The 20125-nt window shown below is 42.4% G+C and overlaps 1 protein-coding gene across 1 annotated transcript in view; it reads right to left on the reverse strand.

Annotated features, from left to right (window-relative positions):
* Positions 1 to 20125, reverse strand: part of GPCPD1 (glycerophosphocholine phosphodiesterase 1) — a 1148488-nt gene that overhangs the window by 151447 nt on the left and 976916 nt on the right. The window contains exon 16 of the mRNA XM_044056397.1: positions 13751 to 13816. Coding sequence (XP_043912332.1) covers positions 13751 to 13816 — 66 coding nt within the window. The remainder of the gene's footprint in view (positions 1 to 13750; positions 13817 to 20125) is intronic.

Raw genomic sequence — 20125 nt, forward strand, 5'->3', positions numbered from 1 at the left:
GGCATTTTGTGAATACCCTGGGAGCAGTAGATAAGCCAAAGGGAAGTGCAGAGAACTGATAATACACAGACCCTGCTCTGAAACATAAATACTTCCTGCATGACTCCCTTATGGGGATGTGCAGATAAGCTTCTTTTAAGTCTAGGGTGACTAACCATGCATCCTTGGCTAACATAGAGAGAAGCTGTTGCAGGGCAAGCATCTTGAATTTTGGTACCACCAGGAAGGTATTGAGAATTTAAAGATCCAGGATTGGGCACCAAGAGCCCTCTTTCCTGAGCACCAGGAAAAGTCTGGAGTAGAATCCTTGACCCCTCTGTTCTACTGGAAAAGGCTGAATAGCTCTGATATTGAGCAGGGAAAGTACTTGGTTTTGAGCCTCTGCTCACTAGTTTGGAGGAAGGTCTGGAAAACCACTTGGGGTTGGCAGTGAATGGAAATAAAATTTGTACCCCTGGGATAGAGTGTTGAGGACCCATCCATCCTGAGTAATGGACATCCATTTTTTTTGTACGAAGAGCAAGTTTTCCTCCTAGGGGCACAAGCAATTGGGCAGGGTTGGTAAGAAGAATTGAGAAGTCACTGCAAGCTTTTTCCATAAGGATGCTTTAGGGGTGGGGGGACTCCATTGCTTAGATCTCTGCATACCCTGAGACTGTAGTCTGGGTGGTCTGTTTCCCCTGGATCTTGTTTGAAAATGCCTGGAGGGGGCTGGAAAGGACCAGTGTTTTGAAGGGCAATGCTTACTAAATCTAGGTGGTTGCACTTGTAGGAATTCCTTAACAGTTAGCATAGATTTAACTTTTTCTTCCACCTTTTTAAGAACAACTTCTGCTTTGGTGCCAAACAAACAGTCCTTATTCAAAGGAATGTTTAGTAATGTAGATTTAACATGATCTGGCAAGGTCTGCTCTTTCAGCCAAGCATGTCTTTTCACTACAGAGCCAGTGACTGCTGTTCTGCAAGATGCTTCTAGGGCATCAAAAGCCACACTGCAAAGTATGCTTACTAACTTGGTTTGCAGAGTGCATAACCTCCTGCAATTCTTTTTTTTCCTGCACAATCTGGAAAGGTTACCACTTTTTGTTTAACAAGTTCCATAATATGATGCTGGTATTTCCGCATGTGAAACTGGCAATTCACTGCCCTGATGGCAAGATTTGCAGAGGTATATACCTTCTTACCCAATCTGTCCAAATTTCTGGAATCCCTGTCTGAAGGGGTAGGATTTTTGGCTGTAGTATCCTTAATACCTTTAGGTCCCTGGGAAATGATCTCTGGATCAGCAGTAGGATTCTTGAAAAGAAACTTGTGAGAATCAGGTACTCTGTAGTACCTGTCTGGTTTCCTACAGGCTGGAGGTAAAGTGTCTGGAGTAAGACTGGATTCCATGAAAACATCATCCACAACATCCAGGATAGGAGGTATAGCTAAGGGCCTGTGCTGAGGCAACTCAAAAGTCTCTGAGTCGCTTTTTGGACTGAGGATAGTCTTGGGATTCCCAATGGAAATAGTCTCTTAAAGTATGCAAGGTTTCACCAAAAGAAAAATCCTCTGGAGGGGAGGCAGTGGGAATGGATTCCTCTGCATCTGAATCCTCATAGGCGGATAAGGGCATGTCTTCATAATCAGAAAGAACACAGTCATCGGACTCCTGGTCTGCAGAACCTGTAGGGGACTGGGTTCTTAGTCGCTTAGCAAGGGAAGGCTGGCTTCCCCTAATCAGTGTAATAAGGTCTTCAGCCATTCTAAGCATTTGTTTTTGTGGCATGGGTGCCTGAGCATGAGCTTTGGTCGTCGGTTTTCTAGGCGTGGTGCGTACTCTGGGCCTAAGAAACTCAGTAGTTTTGGTTAAAAATTAAGTTGGTTTGATTCGAACATCGGTAGGATGAAAAACTCCCTCAGAAGCCGGTGCCTGCACAGCAGTGGCTCTGGACTCATCTAAGGTAGAGACATCCACTGGTCCCATAGTCGAAGAAGCATCTCGCAGCATACCGGACTCCAAACAGGTCTCAGCAGTGTCCTGCGAATCCATAGAAGCGGGCATCATGGGCTGCAAAGGCACATCAGTGAGTACCGGCGGACTGAGGACTAGCTTAACGGAAGTGCCGTCGGCACTTTTGGACCTATGTGGTCTGTCTCTGTCTTTATCCTTCCGTTTATTTGGAAGATCAGTAGTTGGATGGCTTACCAAAGCCATTTCAGAATATGGTGATCGACGGCAAAAGAGTTTAGTGATAAAAATAGCCTGACGACGAATTGTTCGGGCATTAAACAAGGCACAAAACAGTAAGGGACATCGTGGTCTGGGCCTAAACAGGTGACGCACTAACAATGAAAATCTCTGAGCTGTTTGCTTTCCACAGGCAAGACAATTGCTAACTTTTTCTGACATCGGTTTAGAGCAAGAAAAAAGGATCCCCAATGGGGTACTAGGCTTTAGAAGACTTCAGGATTATTCAACTCAAACTAAAAATTCAGCTAGCGGCTGATCGGCACTTGCGAACTGCTTCTGCTTTGGGCTCCTTCTCGGCAAGAAAGACTGATGTAATGGCTTCGGCTACCTGTTTTTATACTCCTGATGAGCTGACATCGTGGAAGAAGTGACAGCATCCGACGCAGAAATACTAAGTCTCTGGATTTCGGGCCGACTAAGGGCTACCTGCAGGTAGATAACTCAAGTGTGATGACTGCAACAGTGAAACACGAAGAACATCAGGAGCTGAAAAGGGGGTCCAAAACCTTGGATAATGCCCAGTTACAAAATCTTTTCAATTTGCAGTGGTACACCTTGGTAGTGGGATGTTTTTGAGAGACTGACAAGTTCTAATCAACAGACAAGGAAAGCCCATCATATCTGCCTAATGTTAAAATTGGAGGAACCAAGCAGTTCATTTCATGGTTTTCTGACCCGGGGGAGTCAGCATGGACAGGTGAGACAAGAGATCTGGATACTTATCCAGTTTCCATGCAGGATGTACTAGAAGAGGACACAGAATAGAAACCATGTTTGCCAGGGTCAGAAAGGGGCAATGAAGATCACCTTAGGCTTGAACATTCTTGCATTTGGTATAAATTTGTTCATTAGAGGTAATGGAGAAATGCATAAAGGAGACCCAGGGGTCATTTGTGGACCACAGCATCCCTCAGTGACTGTTCCTGTGGATGGATCAGGGCAAAGTAACTGCTACACTTGCAATTTAGATGGGATGCAAAAAGATAGCAGCAAGGTTGGAATCAGTGACTACAGATAAAGTTTGTCACTGTTGGATTGAGGGACCACTTGTGAGGTATTAGGATCAATCTGCTCAGACTGACTGCCAGGACAGTAGACAACTCCAAGATATGTGCTATCAGAAATGGTGTTAAGACATCGCCTGTTGCCATACTCTCATGGTTCAATGCACAAGGGTTAAAAACAGGTCTGCCCCTGTTTGTTGATGTAGCAGCCTACCAACATGCTGTCTGTACCTGAATTAGACCTTTGGGGAGGCAGTCCTGAAAGGCTTGCAACGCAAGCAGGACCACCCTCACCTTCAGAACACTGATGTAAAGACTGGCCTCTATATGTGACCATGTGCCCTGGACAGTTTTCTGCTCATAATGCCCCCCCCCCCCACCCTAGAAGGAAAACATCCATTGTCACAACTGCCACTGGCAGGTTAGTTCACAATGGCTGTCTTTTATAATCAATTGAGACATTATCCACCAAGATATGTACTGTTTGCAGATCTGAGTTAGTTTTGGGTAGACCCTTAGGGACCACTGTATTGCTAAAGTCCACAGGACAACCCTCATGAAAAATATGGGGAACAGGACCACGAGGACTGTATACACCACAAGACTGAATACATGAAGGATAAACCTTGCTAGTGGACAGGGGTGGTGAAGAACTTGAGTGACAGTGAATTGAAGAGCAACAACCCTGGACACTGAAAGAACAACAATTGGTAAAGTTGTGTACAGGTGGCATCCAGTAAATTCTATCTGTTCACAAGGCATAAGCTGGTTCTTGGAGACGGAGACGTTGACTATGACACCTCATCCTGCATTAGTTGCAGCAAATGGTCCCAGTGGTGTGATAAGAGATTGTCTGTTGTAGCAGTGAGGACCCAATCGTTGAGTTACAGGAAAGCCTGGATTCACAGTAGGTGCACGTGTGCTATCAATGCCACAACTTTGGTGAACAACCCAGGGGGATGTGGTATACCCAAAGGGCACATTTTCAAACTGATAATGATTGGCTCCCAGATGGAAATGGAAGAACCTTCTCAAATACTTCTCTACCTTTACATGACAGCATGTGTCCTTGAGGTCTTTTGAGCATTTCTAGTCATCTTGCCTTAGTAGAGAAAACTGGACTGTAGTGAGGCCATCCAAAGTTGTCACCCTCGGAAGCACGACCGAACACCTCATGTGACAAATGAGATCTGAGGTAGTAAGGTGGAGAATAGGGAATTATGGGTATGGGAGGATTTGGAGTCCTGGAACTGAAAAGCTTCAGCATTGGTGCTGAAGTCGAATCCGGTCAGATCAGACAACCCACAGCTGAAATGGAGGAGTACAGACAACATTTATATCAGATGGTGTCCCCTCACAATCAATCATTTTCCCGTTCAATGTTGTGAGAGTCAGAGAGAGAAGCATTCCCTTTTCTTATTACCAGCAAGACCAGAAATGGAAGGACTCCAAGTGCAGTCAACTGCTGACAAAACACCTATTCAGAGCATAGCTAGCTACAGACCCCCCCCAACCATGACTCAAGGACACCCACTCCACCTATCTGGACATACTTGAATCCATCAAGATTCAACCCTCTACTCTGACCCTGTGTGACTAACTACCCAACCATAGAGTGAAAGACCTATTCCAGAACAAACATTAACACCCAGAGGTTTCTCGACTTCGTCACTCACAACGCATTGGATCAGCTGGGCGACACCCTTACGAGAGATGAAAATATCCTACACCTGGTCCTAACCAACATGAGTAGCCACTGTAGCACCCCAACAGTGTCATTCTCCTTGCTAAGATCCAACCATAAAGCGATTACTTTTGAAGTCACCATCTCCCCTGACCCCCCCCCCCCAGTCAAGGTTAAACAAAAACATTTTTACAAAGCAGACTACAACCTCCTCAGAGCAGGTATAAGCAGCTGCACAACCACTGTCCCTTCAGTTGCAACTAGCACTAATGTCCAAGCCTATACAAAAAAACTATACAAGCACCTACATATCTGTATGGACTCAGCAATACCTGTCAGGACCAAATCATCTTCCTCATGGAAGAGTAAACCTGTCTGGTGGACAGCAGCAATAAAAACTCTATAATACAAGGAAAACATTGCTGTGCAGGATCAAAAAGGTGCAGGTGGCAAGTTGGAAGCAATCTCTCCTTTGTCTGAACGAGCAAATAAGGTCACTGGTGAAATCCTCTAAAGCTGAGTCCAAACTGGCCACATCCACTAAGGACAATCACAAGGCCTTCTTCACATAACTTGAAAGAAAGTTACTGTTTGTCGTTTTTGCATTTAAGTTACTTGTAACACATTGCATTTAAGTTACCTGGCACTTACTCTCTAAAGCAATTATACAAGTCAGCACTAAAAAATTGAAAGCACTGCACCCTCACAAACTCCCCTTGAGTACCTTGTTCCCCACTGGCCCTTTTTTCAATTATAAAGGAATTCCCAATACCGTTCTAGCATGTCCAAAGGTCAGTTGTCAATCTCCTCTCCGGTCCAGCTGGTGAATCTGGGAATCTTGAGGCAATGTTACAACTGCCTCAGGTACACAGACAACCCTCTCCTCCTCCCAACAAATTCCAACACATGTGAGAGATGCAACCATATAGCCAAACTGGAGGCTAAGCTCTCTCAACTCAGTACTGGCGTAACCAGTCAGGAGGGGAAGGAAACCACACTCACTACAAATCCAGTCTCACACAGACCTACCACGACAGCAAACCAAACACATAAACACACAAAAACATACTCGGAGGCTCTAAATAAAAATCTGCCTAAGCAGCAGAGACCTCCAAAGCGGACACCCAAGCAACCGCTACCCCAAAACAAAACACGTGCAACACATAGTTCACAAAGCCAGTGTGCCAAACAGTCACAGCCCTTAAGGCTAAACAACACACCTGATACACTTGTAATAGGTGACTCTATCGTCAGGCACACTGACGTCCTGCTCACCAGGCTGAACAAGGAGAAGGTCACGATGAGCTGCCTGTCGGGCACTAGGATCCGCCACATAACAAAAGCACTCAGGTCACTCCAAGGCAAGTACAAATATGACTCAGTCATTGTCCATGCTGGTGTGAATGACCTGAGACGTACCTCCCTGGACTACATGAAAAGAGACATAGAGGAGCTCTCTGAGCATATAGCCCAGGCCGGTATAACCCTGACCTTGAGTAGCATCTTACCCTCACCAAGAATGATGCCACAATATGAAGACAAGATGATCAATTTCAACAATTGGCTTAAGTATTGGTGTCATTCAAAGGGGATCCAATGCCTGTCAGCCTGGGATGACATGCTCGACAAGCCACGATGCTTCACTAGGGACGGCTTGCACCTGTCACCCCTGGGCTTTCGGATATTGGCAAAGGCTCTTACTACCCCCCATAGTGCCTTTTTTAGGCAAGGCTCAAAAGACAAACCCACCTCCATAGGTATCACAAGGGATAAGAAACTAAGAGTAATGCTACTCAACGCCAGAAGTCTAAACCTCAAGATGCATGCACTCAAAACTCTCCTTAGCATGGAGAACATTGAAATCTGTGCAGTAACAGAAACCTGGTTCAAGGCTCTCGAGAGCACCCCAGCACTACCAGGTTATACCTCATACCATGCTTTTCGGCCCCAAAACTTGGACCGAACCACAAAAGGAGGGAGGTATCAATATTTGTCAAAGATACCCACACCTCCAGGTTGGTGGCACAGCACGGAGCATCAGAGACTATCCATGTGCAACTAACAGTGGGTAAAACTGCCTTCCAGTTTATAGCCTGCTACAGACCACCCCCCCAAACCCAGGAACCCCACTCGGCCTTCCTGAGAACACTGGAAAATATGAAGGTCTCTCCAAACACCATTATATTGGGCGACTTCAACTACCCAAACATAGACTGGGAGCATTACTCTAGCTCCAACACCCTAGCCCAAAGGTTCCTAGAATTTATAAACTCAAATGCTATGGAACAACTTGTTACCACTCCCACAAGAGGGGAAAACATACTGGACCTGATCATCACCAACATGGGGACTCTATGCTCCAGACCAGAAGTATATCCCTCATTGGTAAGATCAGACCATAAACTAATCTCACTGGATATTCACATCCCGACCCCACCCCCTGCCCAGAAAACCACAGTGAAAAACTTCTCTAAAGCAAATTTCACACTCCTCAAAACCGAGGTGGAATCCTTCAACCCCCCGGGCCTGTGGAAAATACGGCCCAGACCGCAGAATCCTTTATAAACGCATTGTATGAACACCTTCAGGAATGCATGGATCATGCAATCCCAAATAAAACCAAGACCCAATCCTCCAAAGGCAGACGTCCTGTCTGGTGGACCTCAGCCATAAACAAACTATACAATAGAAGGAGGAAGCTACTACATGATAGAGCAAAATCCTAAAAAGGGAAGGCATCTCTGATCAGTATTAGCAAACAACTACGGGCACTCATAAAATCGTCTAAGGCCAGCTTCGAGAGAAAAATTGCACAGGACACTAAGGATAATCACAAGGCTTTCTTTAGTTATGTTAGGAACCTTGGTGGGAATTCCCAGATATGCTCAGAATTAGTCCAAAATGACAAAAAATACACCGAACCTAAAGATATCGCCAACATCCTAGCTGACAGGTTCAGCGCAACCCCCCCCCCCACCAAAAGGGCAAATATCTATCCCAGCAGAGTGCTGCCCCCCTGACATCTCAGATGCTCAGGTAAGAGCCGCCCTCTCCAAAGCAAAAAACACAGCATCAATGGGACCAGATGGTGTCCCGGGCTGCGTCCTACATGAACTCCAAGAAGAGCTAAACCCAAACATAAAACTACTGTTCAATCTCAGCCTTACTACAGGATATGTATCCAAAGAGTGGCGTACAGCAACAGTGGTCCCTCTCCACAAAGGTGGTGCCTCAACGAATCCTGGAAACCATCACCCCATAAGCCTGACTAGCTTGGTCTGCAAAGCTATGGAAAGGATCATCATGGACCTCATAAATAAAGATATTGGGGACCTACAGACACTGGATCCTACCCAGTTCAGCTTTGTTAAGGGCAGATCCTGCCTCTTAAACCTGGTTAATTTCTTTGAAAGAGCCACCAAGGCCATTGATGAGGGGAAGGTGGTCCACACAGCCTACCTGGACCTTGCAAAAGCCTTCGATACAATACCCCACTCGGGCATTATAGATAAGCTCACCAGCTTAAATATAAACCCCTATGTCACTAGATGGGTTGCAAACTGGCTCAAGGACAGAACCCACATGGTTAGAATTGCTGGAGCCATGTCAGACTCCAAACCAGTTACAAGTGGCATCCCACAAGGCTCAGTCCTGGGACCTCTCTTGTTCGGTATATATTTCTCGGAGGTACAGGCCAACACGGAAGGACTGTGGCTGACCAAGTTCGCAGATGACTGCAAACTGGGTGCCATAATCGACTCTCCAGCCGACACAAGCATCCTCCAAAAGGGCCTCATAGAAACAGACAACTGGTGCCAGAGCCATGGCCTCAAGCTAAACACCAAAAGTGTATAGTCATCCCCTTTGGCAAGAACAGAGTGCACACAAATTACCACATAGATGGTAATCCATTAAGTCTGGAAGAAGTAATTAGGGACCTGGGGACCCAATTTGATAACAATCTCTCATTTGACAACCACGTGGCCAAAGTGGTTAGAAAAACATTTTATATAGCCCACCTAATCATGAAGGGATTCACATCTAGATCAGGGGAGGTCATCGTGCCTCTTTACTCATCCCTCATCAGGCCCATAATTGAGTACAATGCCCCTTTTGGGATGTACCTTACCAGACACCTGCAGCAACTGGAAAGACCCCAAAAGTACCTCACCAAGAGGATCAAAGAGCTCAAACAGATGCCATATGCTGGCCGGTTAAAGAAACTCCAGCTCTACTCAGTGGCATACCGCCTGCTCAGAGGTGATCTGTGCCTGACGTATAAAGCCATGTCCAACCTGGAATTAATGGACATGCTGCACCTCAGAAAATCCAAATCCCATCGAGCTACGCGCTCGAGAAACTTGAACCTCAGCACTGAAATAAATAGGACATGCTGGAGGGACAGATTCATAACCCAGAGGCTCCCTTCACTCTGGAATAAAATCCCAGTCCAGGTTGGGCAGAGTCCCTCATTGACTCTCTTCAAGAGGAATCTTGATGAGTGGATGGGAGATCGTAGGTTTACCCCGGGTATCACTTCTGTGTCACTGTTAGACAGAGGCACAGTATACTAACCTCGAAAAAGGGCATAGCAAAATTAATTTAAAATGGGTGGCGAAAGCCAAACACACTCTGGCTAAGCTTATAAATGCCCTAGGGCAGATAGCCTAGTATGAACCTATGAACATATGTCCACAATCTAAAAAGTAACACCCAAATCTCCTCTGAACTGGTGGTCAATAACACCACACACAATCACCAGAGACATAAGCAAACCTGCTGGCAGACAGGTTAATTTCAAACTTTACCCACCTGTCCCTCCCATCAGTACAACAGGACAACCCCAGCACCTGCCCCCCTCACCTCACCACCAGGGAGCAGGTCCTTAATTCCCTCTTCAAAGGCAAAAAATACAGTCTCCATGGGACTCGACAACATCCCTGGGCTGTATCCTACATGAACTCAGGCATGAATTCTCAGCTCCATTAGACACCCAAGCACCGGCTTCATCCCAACTGAATGGAGGGCAGCCACTGTCATCCCTCTACACAAAGATGAAACATCCACTGACCCAGGCAATTATAGGCCCATCAGCCTAACTAGTCTGATCTGCAAGGCCATGGAATGCATCATGGACCTTATAAACAAGGACATTGGCAAACTCCAAATGCTTGATCCCACACAGTTTGATTTTGTCAAAAGGAGATCATGCCTGTTAAACTTGCTTGACTTCTTCAAAACAGTCACCAAAGCCATGGATGAGGGGAAGATGGTGCACTAAGCCTACCTTGACCCAGCCAAAGCCTTTGACACTATTCCCCAATCGGGCATAATAGATACTCTCTCCCAGCTAGGCATCAATCCGTATGTTACCAGATGGGTAGCTAACTGGCTCACTGATAGAACCCATTTAGTCAAAGTAGGGGAAGCCACCTCTAGTAGTAGACCTGTAACGAGTGGTGTACACCAAGGATCGGTCTTGGAGCCTCTACTGTTTGGGATATAGTTTTCTGAGGTGCAAGCCAAAACCAATGGTCTGTAGCTGACCAGGTTTGCAGATAACTGCAAGCTGGGTGCAGTCTTAAATTCCCATAGTAATGTGAACATCCTTCAAGAGGGTCTTACCCAAACTAATGACTGGTGCTAGAATCACAGCCTCAAACTGAATGCCAAAAATGAATCATTATCCCCTTTGGGGAAAATGGCATCCCCACTAATCACATTAACAACAATGTACTAAGCACACAATCAGTCGTGAGGGACTTGGGCACCCAGGTTGAAAGCAGCTTCACTTTTGACCACCATGTTGCCTCTGTCGTAAGGAAGGCTTTCTAAATCAAACCCATTATCAAGTACAATGCCCCCTTCGCCATATACCTTGTCAAGCACATGCAGCAGTTGGAGAGACCACAGAGGTTCCTGACCAGGAAAATCCAGGGTCTCAAACACTTATTCTATACAGATAGGCTAAAAGCCCCGTCCCTCTACTCAGTCTTGTACAGACTGCTCAGAGGTGACCTGTGTCTGGCATACAAGGCCATCTCAGACCCAGTTTTGATGGAGTTGCTGCATATCCATAAGACAAACTCCACCCGAGCAACCCGCACGCAAGGCCTTAACCTGGTCTGTGACATTAATAAAAAACAAGTGGAAAAAGACCGTAGAAACAAAACCACTAATCCAATACAACGATCGTTTCAGCACACAGGCTGCAAGTCCATAAAAGGTTTATTGTATAAATTCCACAAGTGCTTTCACCCTAACTCAATTGTAGGGCTTTTTCAAGTGTAAAAACAGTGACTGTGTTTTTCATCTCAGAAGAGGAGAGGTTACCAGTTAACTTTTTCATGTTCTCAAAAGACAGAAGTAAAAACTTTAAAATATTAACCTGCAGTTTAATATTCTGAATATAAAAGAGCCAGAAGCAGCAGCCTTCTTTCCAAATAGTTATCAAAGGGAATGGGATTAGGTTTACTCATTTGTCTAGAAGCAGTTTTGGATAAGGAAAACACTGCAGGGGTCTGTTTTGGGGGTTAAAAAAAACAAGTACTTGTGAGTCTGGGGTACCTTACTTTCTAGGGGCAAGAGGATGATTGACAGGCAAACTACAAGCTATCTGGAAGACATTCTCCAAAGCATATAAAACAAGAGGGAGAGTTGCAAGCTGAGGAATCACCAGTTGTACTAACACATTTGCTGGGTAATAGTAATATCAATCTGCTCCCACTAAAAATGGTCTTCAATTTTAGATCCAGGTGTCAGAAAAAGAAAAATCTTCTGAAGGCAAATCTGAAGCCACACTTTATTCACAATCAGTCTTCAGCTTTTGAAGAGAACTCTGAAGCACAGCATTCTCTCTCCAATCCCTACTCTTCTGACTGAAAATCAGAGTCAGAAAGAGCAAGGACTCTCTCTTTTCTCGTCAAAACAGGAAAATGACACAGTGAAAGCAGAAATCATTTCCTTGACAAATCTCATCAAACCTTCCTGGTCTACAGAAATACAGACAAGAAAACTAATGTTCAACTTTGTTTTCTTTCCCCAGGAGAATCTTTTGAAAAAGACTGACCCACAGCATGTACACTCTCCTGGGACTCTGGGCTTTCATTTCTGGCTATGTTGTACACTTACATCTATACCCCCCCCCCAAGTCCAACAAGAGTGGTTCTCCCTTGGTCCTAGAGGATAACCCTACAGCTAAAGAGGATGTGCCTATCCTCTGGTACTTTAGTGGCTACAGGTGCTACACCAGAGAAGCTGGGGGCCAACAAAGAGCAGCCTGAGGACCAAGTACGGCCACAGCAGAGTCTACTTATCAGCAGGTGAGGCAATGAAAGAACAGGCCTGACAGACTCCCTAACAACTTTCTTCTTGCAGAAGGGTGTAGAAAGAACCAGAGAGACCAGTAACTGCTCCATAGGCTCAACCACAGAAGCCTCTACGATGGGAAATGGCATCTGAAGGAGTCTATAAATCTAAACAAAGCCAAAAAACAAAATGGTAAAAAAAAAAAAAACAAACAAAACACACACATTGATCGTCTTTAAAGCACTAAATCCTGTCCATAACACACAAATGCTAACACAATGTGTGAAAAAGTTCAAGAAACAGATTAAAACTGAAATAATTCATGGAGATAAAAAGGTAAAATCCCCTGTTACAGTGAAACAGTCAAAAAAAAGTTGAGTTTCCCAGGCAAAAGCATAACTTTCCCAGAAAAACACAAGTCTTCTTTACATAATAAATAAATGAATGGAAGATCTTCCCCAGCAGGAAAGTTATCTGCCCACCTTTGAAGTATCAAGACTGTCAGTCCCATTATACCTGCAGGAGGAGTGCAGTTCAGCGCCAAGAAAGCTCTGAAGTTTTTGGTGCTCTACTTGCCTCTAATATCGGGGTCTGCTCAAGTTCCTGGAAGAATGCAAGGAAGGCGCAATATCCTTGGAAAGATTCAATGCAAATAGCTTAGGTTAACTAACAGTGTTGCAATGTTGAACATCTATAATGGGAATATTTCCTGCAAGTTACTTAAGGGACGAAGGGGTAATTAGTCTGAAGCTTCTGCAGAAAACAAGAACATTGCATAATTAACTGCTTGATTAGTCTGATCTGAATTAGACTTAAAAGAGCTTGCATGTGTTTTGAATTTCACCTAAAAACGTGCACCTTTGTATGGAAATGCTTATTTTGTCATTATATCAAAACAAAAGAAGTTTTAAATGCAATAAACTATGGTTAATTCAACGGTAGTAAGGACAAAACAAAGAGGAAATCAGAATGTCAAGTGGAAACGGTACCTGATCATGAATGGCAGTCACCGCAGGGGAAAAGCAGAAGGCAGAACAACAAAATAATAATGGGACTGCAGGCTATGCTGTACTGCCAACAAAGTAATAAAAGTTTGTGTATCTATATACACACATAAAGCACTTATCTATTACACTAATTTTACTCAGTACTACTTTTCCAGTACCTCACTAGCAATGTTTTTAGTAAAGGAAAGTCTTACGAGAGGGCCCTCGAGTATGAGCTACAAATTCAATTAGCAAAGCACTAACACAGAGTTAACAGTTTCACTGTTATGGTGCATTTGATGTCTAATGCATGTACAGAAATTTATCCTAATTAAAAAAATTCTTAAGCAGACTTTTTTTTTTTTTTTTTATCATCTCTGGATGAATGCCAAGCTGGTACTAAACACCCCATACTATTTATATTGTAGATCTGCATAACAGAACATAACAATGAAAAATTTTATTATTTGCTAAAGACAATAACAAACATATTTAATACTGTTATAAATAATAAATATATGAATAATATTACCCTTTGTTGAGCTGGCCATTTGATTTCAATGTTGTATCCAACATGTTCTGGTAAAACCTCCAGTACCTGAATGGCAAAAAGACAGCAGTCATTTTTCTACAAGTGAACTGCTAATTAGCCAGCAAAACATTCACCACAGTACTTTTTATGAACCTTAGGAATACTAGTTCCATGAGATGAACAGTATTTCTGGCAAACTCCAACATAAAAATAATTTAATGAAATTCTTACATCTCTTCGCTGAATTACAGGCCAGATAAGCCACTGGCTAAAAAAAAAAAAAATTAAACTCATAAAAGAGGGGAAAATGTCTGGGCAATTGGGAAGTAAAACCAGCAAGATAACTTAGACCAAAGTTACATCTCTGAGAAAAATTGAAATAGCAACCAACTCAGCCACATCCACCTACTTAAACAAATGTCAGCATCAGGTAATGCCAAACAATTCTGAATGGAATGGAAGTAAAACAATGTACTGGACATTCATCTAACAAAGATACCTCCACTGTGCTGCAACAGGTAATTCAAACCTTACCAGTGAATACAAGGACTTCCTTATGAATCATAACCAACACATTTAAAACAATAACTTCACCTCTATTCTCACAGCTTTATCCCTTGCCTGAATATACCGCCATCTGCCCCGTCAGAGAGATCTCTACAAAGGAGACAAATACTCTTAAAACAATATGAACATCTCCTCAAAATAATCTATACTTCATCCAATTTTCTTAAAATAAAGCTGCTAAAAACTCCAAACAATTAACTTACATCTGCAGCCTGTCACTCAGCAGAGGAATAGTGCTCCCAGTTAGAAACACAGCCATCCTTCCACTCCCCAAAAATTCCCTCTCCAAAATATCTCAAAGAATTTAGACCTATTCCTACTCTATGCAACTCAAAAATATTTAAAAAAAATATAATCAACTTCACAAATATATAAACGCACTCAAAGTCAACTACCAGCCTGAAAACAACTCTGTTACGTACTTAGCTGTTTTGCATTTGTTTTTCCACATTGTAAAGTGTTATACCTGCTAGATCTGCACTTATTTTTGGGCATTTTTGTGATCTAAAGCTACTAAGCTTAGGTTTACACTCAAGTGGAATGAGAGCATTGCTCTACATGTTTAAACTTGGACTGTCACTTTCCTTATCATGGAATGCATCTAGATATGCAGTGTCATAGAGACTTGTCTCAAGACTATTGAGAGCACCCCAACACTGCAAAATTTCAATGACTAACACATGTTTAGGCCTATTCCACTAGATGAAGTCTATACATTTGTAAAATTCACCTCCAGACTGATTTGAAAGGATAATGACCTGGGACTCCTAAAAGTCCAATTTACCATTAACAAAACCCTACATTACATCACAGTAAGCTATAGGTTTGCTTCATATCTTTTAAACGGTATCCCTAAGCATTCAGGCAAACAGTTCTTTTAGAGGATTTTGACAATCCTTCCATCAACTGCGAAACTTGTACATTCCCCAACATTTGTGCCCAGAGATTTCTGGACTTCATAAACACAAACTTGTTGATAGTCTGCACCCAACTAGGTAAGAAAATCCTAGACTTGTTTCTCGTCAATATGGGACAGCTCTGTTCCATACCACTTGTAGACTCTTCCCTAGTCAAACTGGACCAATCAAATTCACTATAAGACTGAAGCCAGAATCTGCTATAACTGAGTGATGACCTGGCTAATTTCAACATTCCCTTCCACCCTGATGACCCTTCTGCAAATGCAGAATCTTTCACTTCCAATTTCTAGGCACAAGTAATTAGATGCATCTGTCTTAAGTAACTACGATGCCAAATTTAAAAAACACAAACACCTCTATGGTAGAGCCCAAACAATAACAGCCTCTACAATAAAAAGGAAAGCTCATTGCACATAAAAATAAATGCAACTTTCCAGATGCTAAAAAACCCTCCTGGTAATCCTAACATGAACACCAGTCTCTGAACAAATCAACCAAAGCCAGACAGGAGTACAAATAGCCATCCACGCAAAAGAATCATAAATCCTTCTCCAACCATGTTAGAAATCTAAGAAACAATGCTCAAACATGTGCAAACCTAACAGTAAACAATACCACAGAGGACACAGAGCTAAATTTATCTGCTAGCAGATTAGCTAATTTTCTACCCTCTTCATCCCACAGTCCCAAAACATATACCTGCATCCCCCCACAATCCCAAAACATATACCTGCATCCCCCCACCAAATCTCCCAGAAACAAGTCTTCAAAGCACAATCCAAAGCCAAGACCCCTGCTTCTATGGGCACTGGATAATGTACCAGGCTGTCCAAAACAAGACCTCCCAAACGCTCTACAGATACTATTTAGTATCAGCCTCCAAATGGAGATTGTGGCCACCAAAACACCTATGCAAATATAGACCAATAAGCCTGACCAGCCTCAGCTACAAGGCCATGTAAAGGATCATTATGGAATTAATAAATGGGCACACAGGCAGCCTACAAACTCTCAACCTCAGCCAGCCTGGTTTTGTCAAGGGCAGATCCTGTACTTAATCTGGTCAGTGACTTTGAGAAGGTTACGGAAGCAATGGATGAGGAAAAATCTGAACATAATGCTTATCCACAACTTGCAAAGGCTTTCAACACCATCCTACACTCGAATATAGTTGATAAACTAACAGAGCTAAATGTAAATTCCTATGTAACGTGTTGAACAGCAAACTGGTTCACAAACGGATACCAGGAAATTACAGAGTGTGCTCTATCTCCTTCAAAATACCTGTCAACCAATGGTGTACCTTCAGGGTTCTGTCCTCAAGCCATGTCTTTTTGGGATTTACTTCTTAGATGTCAATGCTAATGTTAAGCGCTTATGGCTGAACAAGTTTACAGACGATTGCTAACGTGATGCAATCAAACTCTCCAGAAGATACCAAAATCCTTCAGGAGGGCATTTTCCAGACAAACAGGTGCTGTCAAACCCATGGCTTAAAACTAAATGCCAAAAAATGTATAACAGTATCCTTCAGCAAACTGAAACCATCAGCACACCCATGAAAACTGATCTACTAGATACAGACGTGGATACTTACGCTGACAGTGACCTATCCTTCTGTCATCACATATCCACTATTGAAAAAAGTCCTTTCTCACTGCAAAACGTATTAGTAAGGGTATAGAATCCAGTTCCAAGTAGGTGATTATTCCATTATTCTACACTTATTAGGCCAATCAGTGAGTAAAATGCCCCCTTTGGTATGTACCTGAGCAAACACCTGGCACCTGGCACAACCTCGTATAACTTGGATAACCACATCACTTTCTCACCAAGAAAATATTGGGCCTAAATCACAAAGCCAGCCTTGACTGTCTCAAAGCCTCGTCCACCTTCTCGATATCATACAGACTACTGAGGACTGATCTCTGCCCATCACTTACAGAACCCTCTACAGACCCCATCCTTTCAGACCTACTGCACATCCAAAAGTCCAACAGTGGTAGAGACTCCTGCTGTAGATAGCTCTATAACTTCTGCAAGTAAAATAGAACATGCTTGAGGGACGGATGAGTTTCAGAGAGAATACCATTTCACTGGTACAGACTCCCTCTAGACGTACAAGCAAAGTACGTCTCTTACTCGACAAAAAGATAATCTGGACTAATTGATGGGAAACCGCAAGATAACCCCTGGGATTACCACCTTCAAACCCTTAAGGAAAGAGATAATGAGCAAATGTATGTCTGGCTTTGGTTATTCATACTGAAAATACAAAGGGCTCCGGGGTAATTGTAATTACAATACTAGAGCTAATAAACCTCTTGGGAATGCATGGCTATGCTTCTGAAGGTCCTCACAGATGAACAGCCCAGTAAGTACCTATGAACCTATAAATAAATACAGCTTCCAACAGTTTAAGAATTGCTTTAAGCATTAATACAACTTTACTCTTATTAACCCACTCAATACACAGCATGAATGCTGCCCTTTCAACAGCTGGAAAAGTTGCTGATATAACCAGGACATCTGAAACAGTTAATTATAAGCTGATTCTTTGAAAACTAGAAAAAAATAATCTTTGGACAGAATACCATCAGCTGAGTGCAAAATATGTCTCAAAAACAGAGTATTTCAAGTACTTACTAATAACCAACTTTCTGACAAAGGCCCCCTCCCCAAATACTTGGCATTAGGACCCCTGCTCTTCTGTCTGTTCATTAATGACTTCTCACAGGATCTCACATCATGGAATATCACTCTATATGCAGATGCCACTCTCCTTCTTGATGCAGATAAATGCATTCTAAAGCTATAAACTCCAACAACAAATCCTTCTGTAAACTATGTCAATGAGTCGCAGATAGTAAACTATTAAATCACAACAAAACTAATACTATGCTAATTGCATCCCCCGACAATTAATAAGATTAGCATTTGTGACAACAAAAACAACACAAGGCCGCCAGTCACTAAATACAAGTACTGATAATTATCTCACCCAACCTCCACTTTCTAGAAACAGACACCAAGATGCATTTGCCTTTGTTCCTCTTATATTTCTTTTTTTCAAAATTATTTTTCTTCTAGTCCCATTAAAAACTACTTATTTCAAATTTAAGAAAGTTTGCAAAAGGTTTCAAGTGTGCTTAATGGCCATTTCTACCTCAGACAAAAAGATCTGAAGGGAATAGTAACTTCATTCGAGACTGAAAAAGAGCCACCAAGATCTGTTTACATGCGTCTTGCCTGCTGTATTTTAGATTTCTGGGTTGGGATTCTCTGCATACTTTCAACAACACAAGATAGTTTGTTTCTCTGCACACTTTCAGCAACATCTAGAGACTACCTCTCCTATAGAACAGGCTGTTTACTTCCCGGTTGGATTCTGTCCTTATGACCTGTTGTATTTATTTTTTTTTAAAGGTATTTGCTCATTTAAGTTGTGGTAAGGTGGTGGTTCCCTTCATGTACTGCTGATAAGAGATGCCTAACACTGGTAAAACGTAAAAGGGTACTAGATTTTGTAACTACATAGTAACATGGAGACACCAGGTACAGACTCTTACTTAGAAAGACCTGGTAACTCCCACTGGAAGGATACTATTTAAGGTGTTCAATTTTCAAACTAGAATTGGACAATACTGGTCATCAATCCACTGTTGAATAATGATCTGCTTAAACCCTTAACTGTACTGATTTTTCCTCTGGAAAGAGGACTTTTTTATTTTTGCTAAGTTTTGCCAAGTTAACTGCAGCCAGGATCAGACTTTCTGAACTGATACCCTTATTCCTAAACTTTTAGGAGAGAAGTATTTAGGACTTACCCCTAACTATTACCTCAACTTTTGTAAACATAAGCATATTAAAGTCCTTTCTCATATATAAAAAAAAAAAAAAAAAAAAAAAATTCAGGATTTTTCATTTACTCATTAACACAGCACATACTGCAATAGCCAAATTAATCCATTTATCCAAACTGGAAGACATTCTTGACATTTCATTCTACCCATAATACTCAAAGTCTGCAGACCACATTAAACAAAATACGTAGCTTTTCAGCGCAAGGTGATGTTTACAGTCACCAATACAGTATTATTAAAGTAGGGTGGCTTTCCACAAGTGAAAGAGAAAGTAACACCTTGGCATCTTGATATGCAAGATATTAAAACATGGCTAGTGCCCTACCTCGAAAGAAACTCCTCTCAGAATGCAGGTTTATGCTATGAAACAAAGAGGATAACACCAGACAATCTAAACAGGCCTCCTTTAATGATGGGAAAGTGGGCCTTCTCCAGGATATGTTCTACATTGTAGAACAAACTCCCACCCAAAACAAAGTATAACGTATCCTGCCAGGAATTCAAAAAAGCACTAAATTATCATCCCAAGGAAGAAATGGCATGCAAATGCTTTCAGGACCCTGGATGAACCATTACCCACGATACGAACACATACCCGCTTCTAACTATATCAAATAAATACCCTATTCCAACCAAAATTTGTATATATTTATTTATTGGCATTTGATTTCCAGGAAGTCCGAGTGGGTAGAAGCCCATTCTCAGCAGAGGCCCAGGGAGAAAAGCTCCAAATTATTACAAAGCATTTTAGGGACAATAATTTTATAATCTTCAAAAACAAAACAAAGACATCTGCAGTTTAATTACGACAAATCAGAAATAAAAACATTGGTTAAGAATTAACACAAGTTATATGACAGTTTAACATTTACAGAAATTTTAGACAGTTTGTAGAGAAATTAAAAGTAGGTTAGTCTAATACAAACAGGAATTGCAATATGATGTGAGGGAAAACAAAGTTATGGTATATTTAGCGAGAAAGTCAGGGAAGAGAATTTGATGGAAGTGAGTGAAGAAGGGAGAGT

This window comes from Protopterus annectens, chromosome 1.part2, assembly GCF_019279795.1.
Source record: "Protopterus annectens isolate FY-2018-M chromosome 1.part2, PAN1.0, whole genome shotgun sequence".
Taxonomy (NCBI): domain Eukaryota; kingdom Metazoa; phylum Chordata; order Ceratodontiformes; family Protopteridae; genus Protopterus; species Protopterus annectens.